This window comes from Lithobates pipiens, unplaced genomic scaffold (assembly GCF_037356315.1).
Source record: "Lithobates pipiens isolate NorthernLeopardFrog02 unplaced genomic scaffold, aLitPip1_a1.2 Scaffold_3, whole genome shotgun sequence".
NCBI classification, from domain to species: Eukaryota; Metazoa; Chordata; class Amphibia; order Anura; family Ranidae; genus Lithobates; species Lithobates pipiens.
The window spans coordinates 276,452,608-276,473,451 of NW_027507790.1; the positions used below are offsets into that span (position 1 = coordinate 276,452,608).

A 20,844-nucleotide genomic window follows, 5' to 3' on the forward strand; every position below is an offset into this window, starting at 1 on the left:
GTCTATGGCTGAAGAACACCAAAGTTCGTAAGGCGAAACTGTGAGGGGAAGGGGGTATTGGGAAGTTAGGTTGTGCAGAAAATGGGATAATTGATGGAACCGGAACCGTTCTGTAGGAGGCATCTCCAACTTAGAGATGCATTGTTTCAACTTAAGTGGTCCTGCCGGATTAAGATAATGTCCTATTCTGTAAAGACCTTTGTCTGTCCACCATTGGAACGCTTTGATATTCAGCCCCGGCTGAAATGAGGGATTATTGAAGATATGTGCGAGAGGTTGCCACCTGGAGGTAAGGGTATTGGACTTGTAAATCTTGTCACAAAGAGCAAGGGAGTGAGATAGGGTAGGAGACATGACTGGGGGTCTGGATTTTGGGGGGCGCCATAAAAGGAAATCAATGGTAAATTTAGGGATAGCCTGTCTTTCCATCTCTATCCATTCGGGTTTGGGCCCGCTTGAGTAAACATTAGATATCTGGCAGAGTTGTGCTGCTTGATAATACCACCAGAGATTGGGCAGCCCTAGACCGCCTTTTCTTCTGGGTCTAAATAATGTTTTCTTGGGGATTCTGTGGTTGGATCTGCCCCAGGTAAATTTAATAATTGCCGATTGAAGGTTCTGTATAAGAGACTTAGGTACCGGAATGGGTAGAGAGCGGAAGAGGTATAGTAACCTAGGAAGAAGGGTCATTTTTACAGCGTTAATTTTCCCTATCCATGATATCTTATGGAGGGACCATTGTTCAAGATCATTTTTAAGTTTTTTGATCATGGGTGGGTAATTCTGGTGGAACAGCTGGCCAAAGTTAGATGTAAGGTGAACCCCTAGGTATGGGATAGAGGGAGAACTCCAGGCGAAGGGGAATTGTTCTTTTAGCCTATTTACTACTTCAGGGGTTAAGGAAACATTGAGGGCCGTTGACTTGGCCATATTAACTTGGAGTCCTGAGGCTTGTCCAAATTCTTGGAGGAGTTGAAGGACATGAGGGGTTGAGACTGTAGGGGAGGTAATGAAAAGGAGGACGTCGTCCGCGAACAGAGCGCATTTGTGAATCGTGTTGCCGCAACGTACTCCCTGAATGTCCGGATGATTCCTGATGGATATAGCTAACGTTTCAATACCAATGGCGAAGAGGAGGGGGGAGAGAGGGCATCCCTGTCTGGTTCCTTTACTGATTAGGAAGGGGTCTGAGAGGTGGCCCTGGAGTCTAACTTGTGCCCGAGGGTGAGAGTAAAGAGCCCCTAGGAGGTGAATGAAGTGGGGACCAAAACCCCATTTTCGTAGAACGCCAAATAAGTAAGGCCAGGTGATAGTGTCAAACGCTTTCTGCAAGTCTATAGAAAGGAGGAAGCCCTCCTGAGGAGGCCCTCCGTCCCACCCTGAGTTGAGAAGGGAAATAATATCCACCGCTCTCCTTATCTGGTCCGGTCCCTGCCTTCCGGGAATAAATCCCACTTGGTCCTTATGGATATAGTTGCTAATGAAAGATCCCAGTCGGTTGGAGAGAATTTTGGTCATTATTTTCAAGTCGTTGTTGATTAAGGAGATGGGCCTATAGTTACTAACTAGACTCTGGTCTTTCCCCGGTTTAGGGATAACCGAGATATATGCCAAATTTGCTGTGTGATCTAGGGGTGAAGTTTGGGACAAGGAGTTGAAAAATCGGGCCAGATAAGGAGATAATATGTCAGAAAAGGTCTTATAATAATGTGTTGAAAATCCGTCCGGGCCTGGGGCAGACCCCTTCCTAAGGTCTTTAATGACTGCTCTAACTTCTGTTTCCGAGATGGGGGCCTCCATGATCGAACGATGAGAGTCCGATATCTTAGGGAGCGGGACGCTGTCAAGGTAGTTTTCGGTGGACTGAGAGCTAATATGGTTCGGGCCGGAGTAAAGCTTAGCATAGAATTCGTGGAAGGCCTTCAGGATATGTTTGGGGTTTTGTGTAAGAGCACCAGATGGTGATTTGATTTTTGGGAGGGCCTGAGCTCTAAATTTGGGGGAGAGTTTCGCTGCGAGGAGTGGTCCAAATTTATCTGAGTTAAGATAAAATCTACCACTCACCCATCGGGTATGGTTCTCGGCACTGGATGTGAGGGCGGTGTTAAGAGCGATCTTGGCAGCATCGAGGCGAGCAAGGGAGGAAGCAGAGGGGTGTTTTTTGTGCGCTTTACATAGGGTCTGGAAGTTTTTCTCCAAGTTGACGATGTCTGCTTGTTTTTCCCGTTTAAGGCGGGAGGAGAGTTGTATGAGCTTACCCCTCATAACTGCCTTATGTGCCCCCCACAGAACACCGGGGGAAGTGTCCTCAGTGTCATTAATACGGAAATATTCCTTAAGGTCAATTTCGAGGCTAGTGCGATGTGCTGGGTGAGAAAGCAAGGACTCTTTTAGCCGCCATTGCGGAGGGGTTGATCGATTCAGGCACCCTGAAATTTTCAAGGAGACTAAAGCGTGATCAGACCAAGGGACATCAGTTATAGCGGCATGGGAGGTTAGAGGAATGTCAGTTGAGTGAATAAAAATGTGGTCTATGCGGGCGTAGGTACTATGGGGTGCAGAAAAGTGCGTATAGTCTTGGGCTGAGGGATTCAGCTCCCTCCAGGAGTCTATCATACCCAAAGCATGAAAGAGCCTTGCAATGCGAAGACTCTGCTTGGGAGGCCTCTTCAGGAGAGACTTTTTCGAGGAGGACTTGTCTAGCACGTGATCGAAGGCGACATTAGAGTCGCCACCCATAATCACCTTACCCTCCAGGTGGGGGGAGAGGGAGGTCAACATTGAAGAAAAGAACCTAGTTTGGCCTTTGTTAGGGGCGTAATAAGAAATGAGGGAGAATAGAATACCATTGACATGTCCCTTGACAAGAATGTAACGTCCTTCTGTGTCCCTAATCGTATGAGATAGGGTAAAGGAAGTGCGTTTAGAAATGAGGATAGCGACCCCTCTTTTTTTATCGTCAGCGTTGGCAAGGTAAAAGGTGGGATCCCACTAAATATATTCTATACAATAATATGATAAGTACAAATCATTAAATTGATTAAATCCTGTGCCTTTTATGTGTTATAAAAAACAGTCCAGGCAAATGCAGACATTGTTCACAATTAGGGGATTTCATTTAGTAGGAAAAACGTTTTCCCAGGTATATCACACGGCCCACTGGTATCAGCGTAGACCACAATACAAGACCCATGGGATATAGGTAAAATTCCTACTCACTGGACATTGTTGACCCTCTCTGCTATACAGCAGGAGGAGAAAAATTAGCTTAATGGTCTCCGTGACCGGGAAAGGGGCGAAAAAACAGCCGACCTATCCTCACGCTCTCTCCTCGCGATCACGACCAGTTCTGGCGGTAAAAACTCCTTAAAATGTGAGCAGTAAAAAATGAGGGTGAAAGATCCTAATAGTGTAAAAAGTTTCCAAATAGGATTTTATTTTAAAAAAACTGACAGCAAATATTATAAAAAGATGTATGCATCACAAGCCAATTATAGGGGCATAAATTACACATTTAATTTCCTGACTACCAATCACATTTTTGAAGTCCCTGGATTACCAATACAATGGTAAAATTGACCCTTTGAAAAACAAATAACCCAATATTTATTCTATGAGAATAATGAGCCTTTTGAATATGTTATATTTTCCAAGTTTATGAAAAATGTGTAAAGACAATTAAAACATATTTTATTTTACACAAAGTTGTCCATCTAGAAACTCATTTCTAACAAACAGCATGGACATAATAAGAATTACACCCGAAAATACATTCTTCTACTTTTCTGAGTATGGCAATGTGTGAGACTTTTTCACAGCCTAGCCACATAGAGAGTAGAATATCCACCTCATTACTTTATACCCGAACATATATGAATTACACAGGTTCTGAGACTAATTTAATGCAGATAAGGCACCAAGGGAGTTTAAATACCACCTTAATCAGCCACAGAACCTTTGGAATTCATATGTGTTCAAGTTTTAGGAGATGAGGTAGTAACCCCAATAGAGAGGCCAACATTTAACCACTTCAATACAGGGCACTTAAACACCTTCCTGCCCAGACCAATTTTGAGCTTTCAGCGCTGTCGCACTTTGAATGACAATTGCGCGGTCATGCTACACTGTACCCAAATGAAATTTTTATCATTTTTTTCCCACAAATAGAGCTTTCTTTTGGTGGTATTTGATCACCTCTACGGTTTTTATTTTTTGCGCTACAAATAAAAAAGTACCGAAAATTTTGAAAAAAAAAATGTTTTTTTTTGTTTCAGTTTCAAAACTTTGTAAATAAGTATGTTTTCTCCTTCACTGATGGGCACTGATGGGGCTACACTGATGGGCACTGATAAGGTGGCACTGATGGGCACCAATGTGGCACCAATGAAGTGGCACTGATAGGCGGCACTGATGAGCGACACGGATGGGCGACACGGATGGGCGACACGGATGGGCGACACGGACGGACACTGATAGGTGGCACAAATTGGCACTGATAGCTGGCACGGATGGGCGGCACGGATGGGCATGGATAGGCGGCACAGGTGGGCATGGATAGGCAGCACAGGTGGGCATAGATAGGCGGCACAGGTGGGCATAGATAGGCGGCACAGGTGGGCACTCATAGGCGGCACAGGTGGGCACTCATAGGCGGCACAGGTGGGCACTCAGGCGGCACAGGTGGGCACTCAGGCGGCACAGGTGGGCACTCATAGGCGGCACAGGTGGGCACTCATAGGCGGCATCGGTGTTATAGTAATGGATGCCAATCAGTGCCAAACAATAATGCATGCCAATCAGTGATGCCCATTGTGGCCACTGATTGGCATCCATTATGGGCACTGATTGGCACCCATTGTGCTGACTGGCACCCTGGTGGTCTAGGGAGGATTATGGATTGTTATTACCTTTTCCCTGGTGGTCTAGTGGTGTCCCTGGTGGTCCAGTGTGGGCATCCTCGGGGGGGCTGTGCTGATAATCGATCAGCACAGACCCCCCCCTGTCAGAGGAGCAGCCGATCGGCTCTCCTCTACTCGCGTCTGACAGACGCGAGTGAGGGAAAGCCGATCACCGGCTCTTCCCATTTACACTGTGATCAGCCGTGATTGGACACGGCTGATCACATGGTAAAGAGTCTCCGTCGGAGACTCTACCGAGATCGTAGTTGCCGGGTGTCAGACTGACACCCCGCAACAACGATCGCCGCGATGCGCGCCCCCGGGGTGCGCAGCGGCTTATTATCCTAATCACGTCATATGACGTCCGGTTAGGATAATGAAACCACTTTGCCGCCGTCAATTTGTAATAGGGCGGGCGGCAAGTGGTTAAGGAGCACTTATAGGTGTTTCAGGGCCATACATTACAAATCTAATTTCCTGATTACCTATCACATTTTTTGAGACCATGGAGCACCAGGACCCACAAAATAACCACATTTGTAAATGAAACACCTACCGGTAGTTTTATTAGTGAGATTTTTGGCAGAGGATGAGTGGGGCTGGTGTCTCATAGGAACATGGTCTATAAACAGGCCAAAGTCAGTACAGCAGCAGGCTGACATGCAGGAAGCAGGCAAGGAAATGGTCCATAAACAATCCAGGGTTATTGCAGGCAGCAGACAGGAACATGATCCATAATCAGGCCAGGGTCAGTACAGGTAGCAGGCAGAGACATGGCCAACACAGTAAAGTATTAGTCCAGGCAGCAGGCAGGAACATGATCCATAAACAGACCAGGGTCAGTATATGCATCAGGCAGAGGCGTGGTCAGTTTTGGTGGCAGGCAGAGGTATGGATAATTAACAGGCCAATCGGAAGGATCAATCATAGAGCCCATCTGCTGATCAGTTATGTGTTGTGTCCAAGGGACATGGGCACCGTAGGAGTGCACCAATAAATTATATATTTAGGTCATATATTAGATTATAATTTATATTTTTATTATATTTGTATTATATTTACAGTATATTATATTCATTATATTCTCTTTTGCTTTCCCACAATGCACTGATAGAAATCCCATTGCTAGCTGTGAGACAACATAAAACAATTCATTTTCTCAGAAGCTCTGACCCCGATGCTCATTGTGTTTGTATTGTTCTTTCTGCAGACAGTGAAAACTGCATGAAATGTCCTGATGAAGAATGGCCAAATGAGAAGAAGGATCGGTGTGTTCCAAAATTTATAGAATTTCTCTCCTACACTGATGATCCCATTGCTGCCGTATTTTCAGCTGTCTCCATCCTCTGTTGTCTTCTGACTGGTTTAATATTGGGGATATTTATACATTACCAGGACACCCCCATTGTTAAATCTAATAACCGGAACCTGAGCGATCTTCTCCTGGTCTCCATCATGCTGAGCTTCCTCTGTGTCTTCTTGTTCCTCGGCCATCCAGTAGATGTGACCTGCATGCTGCGTGTGACCTCTTTTGGTGTCATCTTCTCAGTTGCCGTCTCTTCTCTACTTGCCAAAAGTATCATGGTGTGTATTGCTTTTAAAGCCACCAAACCTGGGAGCCTTTGGAGGAGATGGATGGGAGCCAAACTGCCAAATGTTATAATTTGTGTCTTCTCATTGGTTCAAGTCATAATCTGTGTCACTTGGATGTCTATTTCTCCCCCCTTCCAGGATCAGGACACTTACTCTTATCAGGGGAAGATCATCATTCAGTGTAATGAGGGTTCAGTTATCGGCTTCTACTCTGTCCTGGGATATATGGGGCTTCTGGCAGCTGTGAGTTTCATTATAGCCTTTTTAGCCAGGACATTACCGGACAGTTTTAATGAGGCCAAGTACATCACCTTCAGCATGCTGGTGTTCTGCAGTGTCTGGATTGCCATGATCCCGGCCTATCTGAGCACCAGAGGGAAATACATGGTGGCTGTGGAGGTTTTTGCTATAATGGCCTCAAGTTCTGGAATTCTTGGCTGTATATTTTTCCCAAAATGTTACATAATTCTGTTCAGACCTGATCTGAATACAAAAACAATTATTCGCTAATATGTATGGAGCAACACTGGATTACCAGTAGTTATAGCATTATCTCCATCATTGGTATTTTTTGTATTTTCCTAGTATATTTAGAATGAACACTGTTAAATATAAACACTTAATACTTAGCCTCTCCAATGGATGGTAAATCTATTTTGTTGCTCTGCACACCGCTGGTATCGCACAATTCGGGTTTGTTGGAAACCTTGTCTCATGCTGGGTGTTGTGGTTCCTCCCACCAGCCGTTACTTCACTGCAGAACAATGTAGTAACCTAGTGAGGAGGAACCACAGTGATCAGAGGGGGGAAAATTATCCAAATCATCCTAATGTGTCCGATACCAGAGCCACCCATCACTCTTCAAGAGAGGGAAGATTTCACTCACCAACTTTCCAGAAGATAAATATTAAACATGTTCTTTTATAAGCTGCTTGTTATGTATTTTTAGTGTCAGGATCACTTTAAATATATTGTATGTAGATGTATCAGCTATATGAATAAATACATTTTGCTGGTGTAGTTAAATATATTAGTAAAAAAATCCATACTAGTTAAAGTTGATGAGAGCATCTTCTTAGAAAGTTCACATTTTAAATGATAAGTTGAGTTCGTTTTAAAGAATATGTTCTTTATAGGACCTAATAAAAAATGTCTCCTTGTATAAATGTCTTTATAAACTGCTGCCACGAGGTAGTATTTGGCTTCCCCATACAATGCTGCAAAGACAACACTCCTACCCCAGACCTTGCCAGATCCTGGGTATGAAAACTTTTAAAGCTAAAACAGGTTCCAGGTGCTCATTGATCAATCATAAGATGTATTCTGAAGAAGACATTAAATGTTAGAATTATGTAAGCCTAATATAGTTACATAGTAGATGAGGTTGAAAAAAGACACAAGTCCATCAAGTCCAACCTATGTGTGTAATGGTGTGATTATACTGTATGTCAGTATTAGATTGTATATCCCTATATGTTGTGGTCGTTCAGGTGTTTATGTAGTAGTTTATATACTATAAATGCCCCTCGCTGATACCACAGCCTGTGGAAGGGAATTCATTGATCTCCAATGATTTAGCATACAAAAATTCATCAGACAATAAAAGTGCCAAAGAATGTGCAAAACAATCAAATTTCCTTAAATCAACATGAGAAAATCTTCAAGTGATCTCTTCATGACCTCCCCAATCCATCATTTACTCACCTTATAAGTCTGATCTCTTCAATAGATAAGTTGGTCATTAGGGATGAGCTTCGTGTTCGAGTCGAACGTACGTTCGACTCGAACATTGGTCGTTCGGGCGTTCGCCGAATTCCGAACGTTTGGGCCGTTCGCGGCAAAATTCGTGTGGCCCACAATGCACTGCGATGGCGCAGTGCATTGCTGGCTCATGATTGGCCAAGCATGCACTGTGACCCCGCATGCTTGGCCAATCGCAGCGCCAGTAGCGCGGAGAGCCATGATTGGCCACAGGCATCCTGCCTGTGGCCAATCATAGCTCAGGCTGTGTAGTGCACGCCCCACACTATATAAGGCCGCCTTTGAGGCGGCCTCGTGTAGTGTGTTGGCATCTGAAGCAGTGGGTGTTCTGTGTACCTTCAACACAGTTACACACCAATCGTTTTTGGCTGATTTCCTATCTTGCTCTTGTGTAGTGGTTATTGTCTGTGCCCTGACCGCAGTATACACCACTATATTCACCTCACCTATATAGCTAGTGATCTAGCTTTAATAATAGAGCTTGCAGTCAGTAGTGGCAGGAGTGCGTGCTGTCTGCGTGCTCTGTACCCAGTACATACCGCTATAATCCACCTACATAGCTGTCAGTGTTCTCTATTTGAGCCCATTTGCCATCTGCAGGAGTTATTGGAAGTTGTGTGTGCCTCCAGCACAGCACAGTATACATCTGTATATACCCCTTTATCTCTGCTGTTTTCTGGTTATTGTCTGCGTGCCCTGAACGCAGTATACACCGTGATATTCACCTAACCTATATAGCTAGTGGTCCAGGAGATAGTGTGTGCTGTCTGCGTGCTCTGTACCCAGTACATACCGCTATAATCCACCTACATAGCTGTTCTCTATTTGGGCCCAATTGTCATCTGCAGGAGTTATTGGAAGTTGTGTGTGCTTCCAGCACAGCACAGTATACATCTGTATATACCCCTTTATCTCTGCTGTTTTCTGGTTATTGTCTGCGTGCCCTGAACGCAGTATACACCGTGATATTCACCTAACCTATATAGCTAGTGGTCCAGGAGATAGTGTGTGCTGTCTGCGTGCTCTGTACCCAGTACATACCGCTATAATCCACCTACATAGCTGTTCTCTATTTGGGCCCAATTGTCATCTGCAGGAGTTATTGGAAGTTGTGTGTGCTTCCAGCACAGCACAGTATACATCTGTATATACCCCTTTAACTCTGCTGTTTTCTGGTTATTGTCTGCGTGCCCTGACCGCAGTATACACCGTGGTATTCACCTCACCTATATAGCTAGTGGTCCAGGAGATAGTGTGTGCTGTCTGCGTGCTCTGTACCCAGTACATACCGCTATAATCCACCTACATAGCTGTTCTCTATTTGGGCCCAATTGTCATCTGCAGGAGTTATTGGAAGTTGTGTGTGCTTCCAGCACAGCACAGTATACATCTGTATATACCCCTTTAACTCTGCTGTTTTCTGGTTATTGTCTGCGTGCCCTGACCGCAGTATACACTGTGGTATTCACCTCACCTATATAGCTAGTGGTCCAGGAGATAGTGTGTGCTGTCTGCGTGCTCTGTACCCAGTACATACCGCTATAATCCACCTACATAGCTGTTCTCTATTTGGGCCCAATTGTCATCTGCAGGAGTTATTGGAAGTTGTGTGTGCTTCCAGCACAGCACAGTATACATTTGTATATACCCCTTTATCTCTGCTGTTCTATAAAAAAGGCATCTGCAGGAGTTAGTGGGTGTTGTGTGCCTCCAGCACAATATAAACTACCCAACTACTGTTTTACCCAACTCCCTTCAGGCCATTACCATGTCTGGAAGGCCAGCAAGGAGAGGCAGACAGGCGCGAGCCGATAAAAGAGGGCAAGCAGGCTCTGTGTCTAGAGACAACAGTGCTGGTTGTGGACGCGGTGCATTGTCATCAGCACGTGGCCATGGGACATGCTTGTCCTTCTTTTCTGCAGCTGGACATGTTGAACCGCAACATGCCAACGACTTGGAAGAGTGGATGACCAAGCCCTCTTCATCCTCCTCATCCTCTCTCACCCAGTCTCAGGGTAGTAGCAAAGCAGCTGCCAACGCATCGTCTTCCCTCCTCTCAATGTCATCATCAGTGACTCCTTCCCTAGACCCACCACGTCCTCCTGAGGAGTCTCCTGAACTCTTTGAGCACAGTGTTGGGTACATGCTCCAGGAGGATGCCCAGTGTTTGGTGGGCTCTGATGATGACACTCAGCTAGAGGAAGGCAGTAGCGTGAGCGCAGAGAGAGGGGGTGCTCAAGAAGGACAGCAATCTGGCAGTCATGTTCCACAAGCTGCAGCATACTGCCAGGTTTGCTACAGCGATGAAGAGGGAGGGGATGATGAGGGCACTGACTCCACGTGGGTGCCTGGAAGGAGGGAGGAGGAGGAGTAGGAGGAGGAGGAGGAGGAGGCACATGTCCAACGAGGCAGGATGCCCTCCGGGGGCCAGCTTAGGGGCAGCACACCGACTGAATCACACCGCAGAGCTCCGCCTGCGCAGAGCGCTTCCTCTGCGCGTTATTCTAAAAGTTCTTTGGTGTGGGCCTTTTTTGAGATGAGTGCATCAGATCGCACCGCTGCTATTTGCAACATATGTCTCAAGCGTATCTCACGTGGCCAAAACATCAGCCGCTTGGGCACCACATGCTTGACCAGACATATGTTGACCTGCCATGCAGCTCGTTGGCAAGCGTACCTCAAAGACCCACACCAAAGAACAAAGCGGACCTCTCCTTGCTCCTCATCAGCTGGCATCTCCAACCCCTACTAGACCTTCAGTCCTCTCTGAAACCTGCTCTGAGAGGAATGAAGGTGTAGAATTAGGTGTGTCACAGCCAAGTGCTTCCGGGAACTCTGCTAGTGGTACATCCACATCCGATTATAGCAGGCAAATGTCCCTGCCCCAGCTGCTGGACCGGCGGAAGAAGTTTACTCCCAGCCATCCACATGCCCAGCGGTTGAATGCTAGCTTGGCTAAATTGCTAGCACTTCAACTGCTGCCTTTTCAGTTGGTAGACTCAGCCCCCTTCGGTGAGTTTGTACAATGTGCGGTTCCTCAGTGGCAGGTCCCCAAACGCCACTTTTTCTCACGGAAGGCGATTCCGGCTCTCTACCGGCATGTGGAAGGCAATGTCCTTGCCTCGCTGGACAGGGTGGTCAGCGGTAAGGTGCATATTACCGCTGACTCATGGTCCAGCAGGCATGGACAGGGACGTTACCTGTCTTTCACGGCCCATTGGGTCACTCTTCTGGCTGCTGGGAAGGATGCAGGACAAGGTGCAGTAGTGTTGGAGGTTGTTCCGCCACCACGCCTCCAAAATGCTACTATTGGTTGTGACACACCTCTCTCCTCCACCCCCTCCTCTTCTTCTTCCTCCATGGCCTCTTCCAGTGCTCTGTCCTCAGAACCAGCGGTGCTCCGTAGGCGTTGCAGGGGCTACGCAAGTACGCAGGCAAAACAATGCCATGCCATGCTTGCGCTGGTTTGTTTGGGGGACAGGAGCCACACTGGGGCGGATGTTTTGTCAGCTCTGCAGGGGCAGGCCGAGAGGTGGTTGACGCCACCCCAGCTTAAGCCAGGAATGGTGGTTTGCGACAATGGCACCAACCTCCTCTCCACCCTCCGACAGGGACAACTGACCCATGTGCCCTGTGTAGCTCACGTCCTTAACCTGGTGGTGCAGCGGTTCTTGGGCAGGTACCCCGGCTTACAGGATGTCCTGAAGCAGGCCAGGAGAGTCTGTGTGCATTTCCGCCGATCATTTAATGCCTGTGCTCGGCTGGCTGAGCTCCAAAAGGAGTTGAACCTGCCCAAGAACCGCCTTATATGTGACATGCCCACCAGATGGAACTCAACATTGGCCATGCTGCAGCGGCTGCACACGCAGCAGAGGCCCATCAATGAGTACCTGTGCGACTACGGCACCAGGACAGGGTCAGGGGAGCTTGGTTTTTTCTCACCACGCCAGTGGGGCATGATCAGGGATGCATGCACTGTCCTGTCACCATTTGAGGAGGCCACAAGGATGGTGAGCAGTGACAGTGCATGCATCAGTGACACTGTACCTCTTGTCCACCTCTTGGAGCATACGCTGCGTGGAATAATGGACAGGGCACTTGAGGCAGAACAGAGGCAGGAAGAGGAGGACTTCCTTGCCTCTCAAGGCCGCCTTTATCCAGACAGTGTTCCTGCTGTGCCACCCATCACACAGGAAGAGGGTGAGGAGGAGGAAGAGGAGGAGGAGGATGATTGTGTCAGCATGGAGGTGGAGGCTGGCACTCAGCATCAGCAGCAGCAGTCTTATAGGGATGATTTACAGTCCCAAGAAAAACGTGGACTTGTACGTGGCTGGGAGGAGGTAGCTGCGGATCATGTTGTCCTTAGTGACCCAGAGGACTCCGGACCGAATGCCTCAGCTAACCTACGCTGCATGGCCTCCCTGATCCTGCAAAGCCTGCGGAAGGATCCTCGTATTCTTCGGATCAAGGAGAGAGACCATTACTGGCTGGCCACTCTCCTTGATCCACGGTACAAGGGTAAGGTTGCCGACCTTATCTTGCCATCGCAGAGGGAGCAGAGGATGAGACATCTCCGGGAGGCCTTGCAGAAAGCTCTGTGCAACGCGTTCCCAGAGACTGGGAGGTCACAAACTCCTGGTCCTGGACAACGTGTTGCTGAGGCATCAGTCAGAAGGAGCGGTGGAGAAGGTGGCCGTCTGACTGATGCTTTCAGACAATTTTTTAGTCCGCAGATCCAAGGTATGATTGGTTCCAGCACCCATCGCCAGCGTCTAATTTACATGGTGCAGGAATACCTAGGGGCAAGGTCAGACTTGGACACCTTTCCCACTGAAAATCCTCTGGCTTACTGGGTCTTGAGGATGGATCACTGGCCAGAGCTTGCACAGTATGCAATTGAGCTACTGGCCTGTCCTGCATCCAGCGTTCTTTCGGAACGCACCTTCAGTGCTGCTGGTGGCTTCGTTACCGATCACAGGGTGCGCCTGTCCACCGAATCAGTTGATCGACTGACCTTCATCAAGATGAATCAGTCTTGGATCACCCACAGCTACCAAGCACCTGAAGCTGATGTAACCGAATAACTTTTTTTTGAAATACCACATCCCTTCAAGACTGCCTATACTGATTCTGAGTGACTGTCCTGTTATGTTGATTGTCTATCCTCTTCCTCCTCCGCTGATATGTTGGAAGAACATTTTTGGTTCTGGGTGATGCCAGCAGCCCAATTTTTCTGCCCCTGTTTAACAGGGGCGTTTAAGTACAATTTTTGATGCAATGCTTTGCAGCAGGGCTAATTCCTGCAATAAAACTAGAGTATATGGCAGAGGTTGCAGTGTGATGGCACCAGTGCCGAAGGCCCAATTTTTCTGCCCCTGTTTAACAGAGACATGTAATTACGATTCTTGATATAATATTTCACAGGAGGGCCCCTTCCTGTGCCCACCCAGAGTAACGGTGAGGACTTATAGTGTTGTGGCACCAGCACCACAACCACCAAAGGTCAATTTTTCTACCACTGTTCAACAATGGCATGTAATTACAATTCTTGATATAATCGTTCACAGCAGGGCGCTCCAGCGCCCACCAAGAGTCACTTTCAGGGCTTACAATGTTGTGGCAAAACCAACACCTTGTTCCGCCATTTCTGCAGAGCATATAGGGCAGGCCCCTACTTTCAAACATCCAATTTACAAACATCTCCTACTTGCAAACGGAAGGAGACAACAGCAAGTGAGATGAAAAAAGATGGACGACAAAACAAATTATATAGGGGTGATAACCCTTCCCTATAATTTCCAAAAAGCTTAAAAATAGTTTGTTTGACTGGAGCTACATTTTAAAAATGTACCAGTTGAAAATTACAAACAGATTCAACTTAACACAACAAACCTACACAGTCCCTGTCTTGTTTGCACCGCCTGTATACTGCTGTTCTGAGTATATAGGGCCTGGGGGCCACACACATTTCCTTTTTTTAATATGGGTACGGGGTTCCCCTTAATATGCGTACAAGACCCAAATAGGCTGGTAATGGGCAGGGAGGGCTACCCATGCCATTTTTCTGAATGATTTTCAACCATATTGCAGGAACCAGATATAACATTAAAACCGCAAGCAGTTTTAAATGGTGTTATTTCCGTTTAATGTCATTTTGTGCAGGGACTGTTCTAAACACGGGAAACACGTGGCACTTCACAGGCATACTACAGACACCCCCCAGGCACCATATTTAAAGGAATATTTCTTTTTTTTTTCACTTTAATTGTCATTAAAATCAGTGCTCCGCCAAAACGGCCATTTTTAAAACTTTTTTTTGCATTGACCCATGTCCCCTGAGGCAGGAGTCAGGTCCCCAAACCCTTTTTAGGACAGTATCTTGCATATCAGCCGTTAAAATTAGCACTTTCCATTTCGAACGTTCGAGTCCCATAGACTTCAATGGGGTTCTAACGTTCGTTACGAACGCGGGGTCCGTTCGAAAGTTCTGGTGCGAACCGAACCGGGGGGTGTTCGGCTCATCCCTATTGGTCATAGAGCGCTTGTTGTGTATAAAGAAATTCAACCGGGTAACTCGAATCCACATGCAGTCAGTCACACATTAACAAAAGCACACTTTTCTATAGAGAAGCCCTGCTGCAAAAAAATCAGTTCAGTATAAAAGAAAGGCCCTATCATCACAAAATAAGAATCAACATACCTGAAAATAAATGCAAACACCAAACTGACCCCCTCCTGAAACAAGAGCTGTAAGAAAGGGGAGCAACGCAGAAAAAAATATTGATACTTGCCTAAGTTGCCTGGCAGAGGTGAGGGCTACAAGGAATAACACCTAGGTGAGAGTAGAGAGAGGGATGTCTATAATGAGTTACAAAGACCATTTCTGAACGCCAGAGCGCACCAGATTTCCATGGATAAACTGATTAGTGGACCCTCTGTTCTATCTGCACATTGGAGGGGCTGGGAGCCCTTAAAAAGACCAAGGCACAGAGTCTAAACACAAACACTAGATCCTCACCAAAGACCCCCCCCCCTGCAAAAGGAAAAAAATTTGACCTTTGAAAATCTGAGAGCCAAACGCTGGTCCAGACTCCGTCATTTCCTTACCCGCCATCACTGTTTTGGTACGGTTTTATCATTTTTTAAAAATTTTCAATAATATTTTTATAATTTATCTTTTTAATATATTTTTTACATTATTTTAACTTTTTTGGTGTAAGTCTGTTCTTGCCTTGGTCAAGCAAACCATGGCTGGGAAGGTCAGGCTACAACTAAAAGGATTTCAAGTGATCTTTGGATTAGAGAGGGCAAGGATGTACCACTGGCTGGAGATGACCAGTAGGCACTTGAGATACTAGATTGCCCTGCTGCACATGTCATGTCATGTCATGTAATGCTCTGTACACACGTGAGGACTTTTCGTCAGACTGAACTCCAAAGGACTTTTCGACTGAGTTCTGTCGGAGTTCTGCTGAAATGGACCTGCCTACACACGATCACACCAAAGTCCGCCCGTCTAGTACGCGGTGACGTACACCAGGTCCGACTAGACTATAAAACTGAAGTTCAATAGCTTGTGTGCCACCCTTTGGGCTCCTTCTGCTAATTTCTTGTTTACCTTGTGTTAGTAGAAGTTTGGTGAGAGATGATTCGCTCTTTTCAGATCGTTTAACTGCTGTTCAGTTTGTGCTTGTGAGGTTTGTATCTGTTTTTCAGTGCGTGTCTGTATTTTGCAGTGTGTTCTGGTCTGCTCGTTGCTCATTTTCAGCTTGCTCTTCACAGGCCTTGCTGTTCTTCAGTGCATTCTGTTAAGTTCGTTCTGACCAGCTGACCATGTTGCGTGTACATACTCGCCGTAGAGTTCGTGCTTTGCTTTGACTTGGTGTTGTAGTTCATTCTTCAACTCAAGACCAGTCGATTTCATGAACTTTCTCAGGATGGCGGACCCCGTTTTTCACCGTCTGTTGGCTTTGCTGTCCCCTTATATCAGCAGGCAGGATACCTGCATGAGGCAAACCATTACTCCGGAGCAGAAGCTAGTCGCCACGTAGCGGTACTTTATGACTGGGAAAAGCCTTCAGGACCTCAAGTTCTCGACAGGCATCTCCCCCCAGGCTTTGGGGGTCACTATCCCAGAGACCTGTTCTGCCATTATTCAGGTCATGCAGAAAGACTATATTAAGGTAAGATTTTTCCTTTAACATCACATTTTATTGTATTTAATGTTTGCTAATGTAGTGCCGGCTTCTGAAGAGCATGTGTTTTTGGCATTTAAGATTTCTAGAAACGCAGTTTGGTTTTGGGTTTAATTATTCTAAATTTTGGCCTCAGTATCAGTGTGGCTGGATTGCTTTGTGTTCTGCTTGACCATAGGTGGCATTGTCATCCCTGGCAGATGCTAGAATGTAATCCACTTGGGTGCATTAAGTGCCAGTTCTCTTTCGGAACCAGCCCAGTGGGAGTGTCACTCTTGCTGTGCATTCTGGGAGAGCGTACTTAAGGTGCTGATGTCACGTGCTTCGGGGTTCCGGTCCAGAAGTGCTTTCTGGCTGTATGGTCCTGGTCCCCCTGGCCAGCCCCCAGGGCTCTCATGACCTGGGGTGCGGATCGACCCGATTCAATGTCTCGGGGCTGGCTAGCCCGAGGCAAAGTAACTGAAAGAAGGATTATAAGGTGGTCCTGTGTCATCTCGGTTTTTGGGGAGGCCCAGCAACTGTGAAAGCATCCAGGGGAGGACACTTCGGGTGTAGGCCACACAAAGGTTGGCTTCTCAGAAGGAGCCTGGAGGCAAAGTTGAAAGACCCCAAGTGAATCTAATCTTACGTGGTATCGCCGGATTGGCTGCAAGATACTGGTACTGTATGAGGATTCTCTGAGTTGTCTACATCTTTCAGTTTTATTCAAGTGCTCTACAACAAGTCTGTGGCAGAGACTCTGTTTGATTTAAGCACCCTGTTGGCTGCTAGGCCTGGTGAGAGAAGGACTATCTGATAAGGGTGAGGATCCAGCTGTGAATGGCTATTCTCTGGATTTCTTAATGTGAGAGACTCCTTTGTCTGTTTGATTTAGTTCAAGAGTATCTGGACTTTCCTACCTAAACCCTCTAACCCTATTTTGAGAGACTGTGTTTGTTAATTCTTTTTGCAAATAAAAATCCCTTAAGCGGATCTGGTGTCAGTCTCTGCAGTTCTTCGGCCATCTACCTCGGGAAACCCCTAGACATACACAAGGTCAAGAAGGTAACGGTAAGCCCAATCAATTCAGCAGCTCCTTCGGGGGGTCAATGCTACACTAATGTATTGTATTTCTTTCCTCAATCCCTAGTTACCATGATTGCAATATGCTGTGAATGTCCCCTTTGTCCTCATGCATGCTGTAATCTTTTAATGCTCCTTTGTTGTCCCTCATGCATATTTGCCTTCATTAACCTCCTCAGCATTCTATGCTGGGCTCATATCCACCTAGTCTAGTCACTTAACAATGCATTTTGTCAACTCCATTATAGTGCTTTAGCCAAACACACCCTTAAAATGTGTCCAAATGGTCTGTGTGTCCTTAAATTAATTTGAAATTTTATATTTTAGTCTTTAACCACTTCAGCCCCAGAAATGCTATGGTCAGCCCCTCCTTCCTGACCATAGCAGTTTTTGCGATTCGGCACTTTAACTGACAATTGCGACGTGACTCCCAAAAAAAATTGATGTTCTTTTTTTCCCACAAATAGAGCTTTCTTTTGATGGTATTTGATCACCTCTGCATTTTTATTTTTTTGCGCTATAAACAAAAATAGAGCGACAATTTTTAAAAAACGCATTCTTTTTTACTTTTTGCTATAATAAATATCCCCCAAAACAATATGAAAAATAAATGTTTTCCTCAGTTTATGGCTGATACATATTCTTCTACATATTTTTTTAATAAAAAAAAATCACAGTAAGTGTTTATTGATTGATTTGCACAAAGTTATAGCGTCTACAAATAGGGGATACTTTTATGGCATTTTTATTAATAATTTTTAATTTACTAGTAATGGTGACGATCAGCAGATACATCTGACAATTTTGACACATTTTTGGGACCATTGTCATTAATATAGCGATCAATGCTGTAAAATTGCATTGATCACTGAAAAAATGTCACTTCCAGTGAAGGGGTTAGCCACTAGGGGGTGTGGAGAGGTTAAGTGTGTCCTGGGGGAGTGTTTATAACTGTCTGGGGGGATGGGCTAGCAGTGACATGACACTGATCGCTGCTGCCAATGACAGTGAGCAGACGATCAGTGTCCTGTCACTAGGCAGAATGGGGAGATGCTGTTTACATCGGCATCTCCCCGTTCTTCAGCTCCGTGACACGATCGCAGGTATCCCAGTGGCGATCGAGTCTGTGGGTCCCGTGGGCAGGCGTGCGTGTGCATGGCGGGAATTTCAAAGTGACGTACGGGTATGTTACTTTGCCCAGCCATGCCATTCCACCAACGTATATTTGCTGACAGCGGTCGACAAGTGGTTAAATAATAATTTGCAAAAATATTAGACTGATGTTGTTCAAGAATGATTTTTGTGTAATGTACTTGCAATGTTATGTGCAAAAGTACTTATATATTGCTTTCTTGTTTGACTCCCCAGTTTCCTTCAATGCCACAGGAATGGCAGACTGTGGCATCCTATTTTGCCTCCCATTGGGACTTTCCCAACTGTGAAGGGGCTATAGATGGGAAGCACATCCACATTGTGCCACCACCCCATTTGGGGTCATACTATTTTAACTTTAAGGGGTTTCATAGTATCATGTTAATGACGGTGGTGTCTGCACAATATGAGTTTCTGTATTTGGATGTGGGGAAGAATGGCCGGATGGAGGAGTCTTTGCACATATGGAGTTCTACCAGCATCTCCAGACTGGTGGCCTGGGATTGCCACCCGATGCCAAGAATGTGGAAGGACTCCCCTTTGTTTTCATCATAAATTAAGTCTTTGGTCTGGGACGAGCACCTGATGAGGCCATTCCCCCAAAGGACCCTCACCCTGGAGAGGATGGTTTTTAGCTACCGGCTGGCCAGAGCATGAAGAGTTGTGGAGAATACCTTTGAAATAATGGCCAGCCAGTTCCGCCGTTTTCTCACTCCAATCCACATGGCGGAATACAAACTTAATCATATCGTCCCTGCACAATTTTTTAAGAAACTAGTAAAAAAAAAATATATATATATTTGTTTTCAAAACCTTTTGATATTACTTTTTTGGTTTTAAAAAGCTTTAATATTTTTTTTGTGTTTAAAAATATTTTTTTTTGGTTTTTAAAAAACAAACAAACACAACTTTGGAACTTACAAAGTTCAACATTGGGGTTCAGATGTGCACATCTAACTAAAAAGGAAATGAAGAGCATGATTGATCTTCTGGAGAAAGGGATAAGATTCTCCCCAAAATATCAATCATGTTCTTAATTTCCTGCATTTCCTTCCTTGCTGCATATTGTTCAGCCGATTCCGCATGGCATCTATCTCCCCATTCCAGGCCATTATCTGGCCAATCAGCCTTTGGGCGCTGTCTGAAGTAAATGGGTCCCTTTCCACAACCAGCACATCACCTAAAATAGATAAAAAAACATGTATTTAGAAATATTCAGGCATACATAGATTACCTGAAGCTGGGGGTTCAGACACTCACCTGGTGGGGTGCACACCTCAAACACTTCCTCCACCTCTCCTTCCTCCACCTCTCCTTCCTCCACATCCTCGGCAGGGTGCTGGTGCTTGTAAATAGATCCCTTTCCACAACATCACCTAAAATAGATGAAAAAATATGTATTAAGAAATATGCAGGCATGCATAGATTACCTGAAGCTGGGGTGTCAGACACTCACCTGGTGGGATGCCCATCTCCACCAGTTCCTCCACCTCTCCTTCCTCCACCCCTCTTTCCTCCACATCCTCAGGGGGTGCGCTGGTGCTTGGAAATGGGTCCCTTTCCACAACATCACCTAAAAAAGATGAAAAAAACATGTATTTAGAAATATGCAGGTATGCATAGATTACCTGCAGCTGGGGTGTCAGACACTCACCTAGTGGGGTGCCCATCTCACCCACTGAATTAAATAAAAGGTCCAGAACCAGGAATATGAAACATTGCTTACAAGTGATGTATAATTGTCTGTTTAGGAAGGGATCCAAAAGTTGAAGACATGATTAAAATTCACTTTGAAGACAGCTGCAATACTTACCTTTTTTGGCCAAGTTTCACAGATGCCCCCCCCCCCCCAAGAATTCACTGAAGTTCCTGTGGGTGTTACCCTAAAAAATGTTCTCTGGTGTCCCACACTAGTGCTCCTGAGTCCAGGTGTGTAACCAGCTGCCAAGTGTCCTCTCCTTACATTCCACTGAATGAAGTTTGCTATTCATTCTAGTTTCAAAGACATCTAAACAACAATGTCCTAAACTTCTTTTAACCACCTCGCGCCCGCCCAATAGCCGAATGACGGCCGTAAAGCAGGCGCGTTCGTCCGGGAGGCCGTCCCTGGACGTGCTAATGTTTACTTCCGCAATGCGCGCTGCCGCGGGCGCGCATCACGGAAGTTCTGTGTTCGCCGTGTC

The 20,844-nt window shown here is 45.9% G+C and overlaps 1 protein-coding gene across 1 annotated transcript in view; it reads left to right on the plus strand.

Moving 5' to 3' along the window:
- Positions 1–7,492, plus strand: part of LOC143940047 (vomeronasal type-2 receptor 26-like) — a 92,192-nt gene extending 84,700 nt beyond the window's left edge. Inside the window, exon 6 of the mRNA XM_077461095.1 lies at positions 6,109–7,492. Coding sequence (XP_077317221.1) covers positions 6,109–7,001 — 893 coding nt within the window. The 3' untranslated portion in view covers positions 7,002–7,492. The remainder of the gene's footprint in view (positions 1–6,108) is intronic.
- The last annotated feature ends 13,352 nt before the right edge of the window (positions 7,493–20,844 follow it).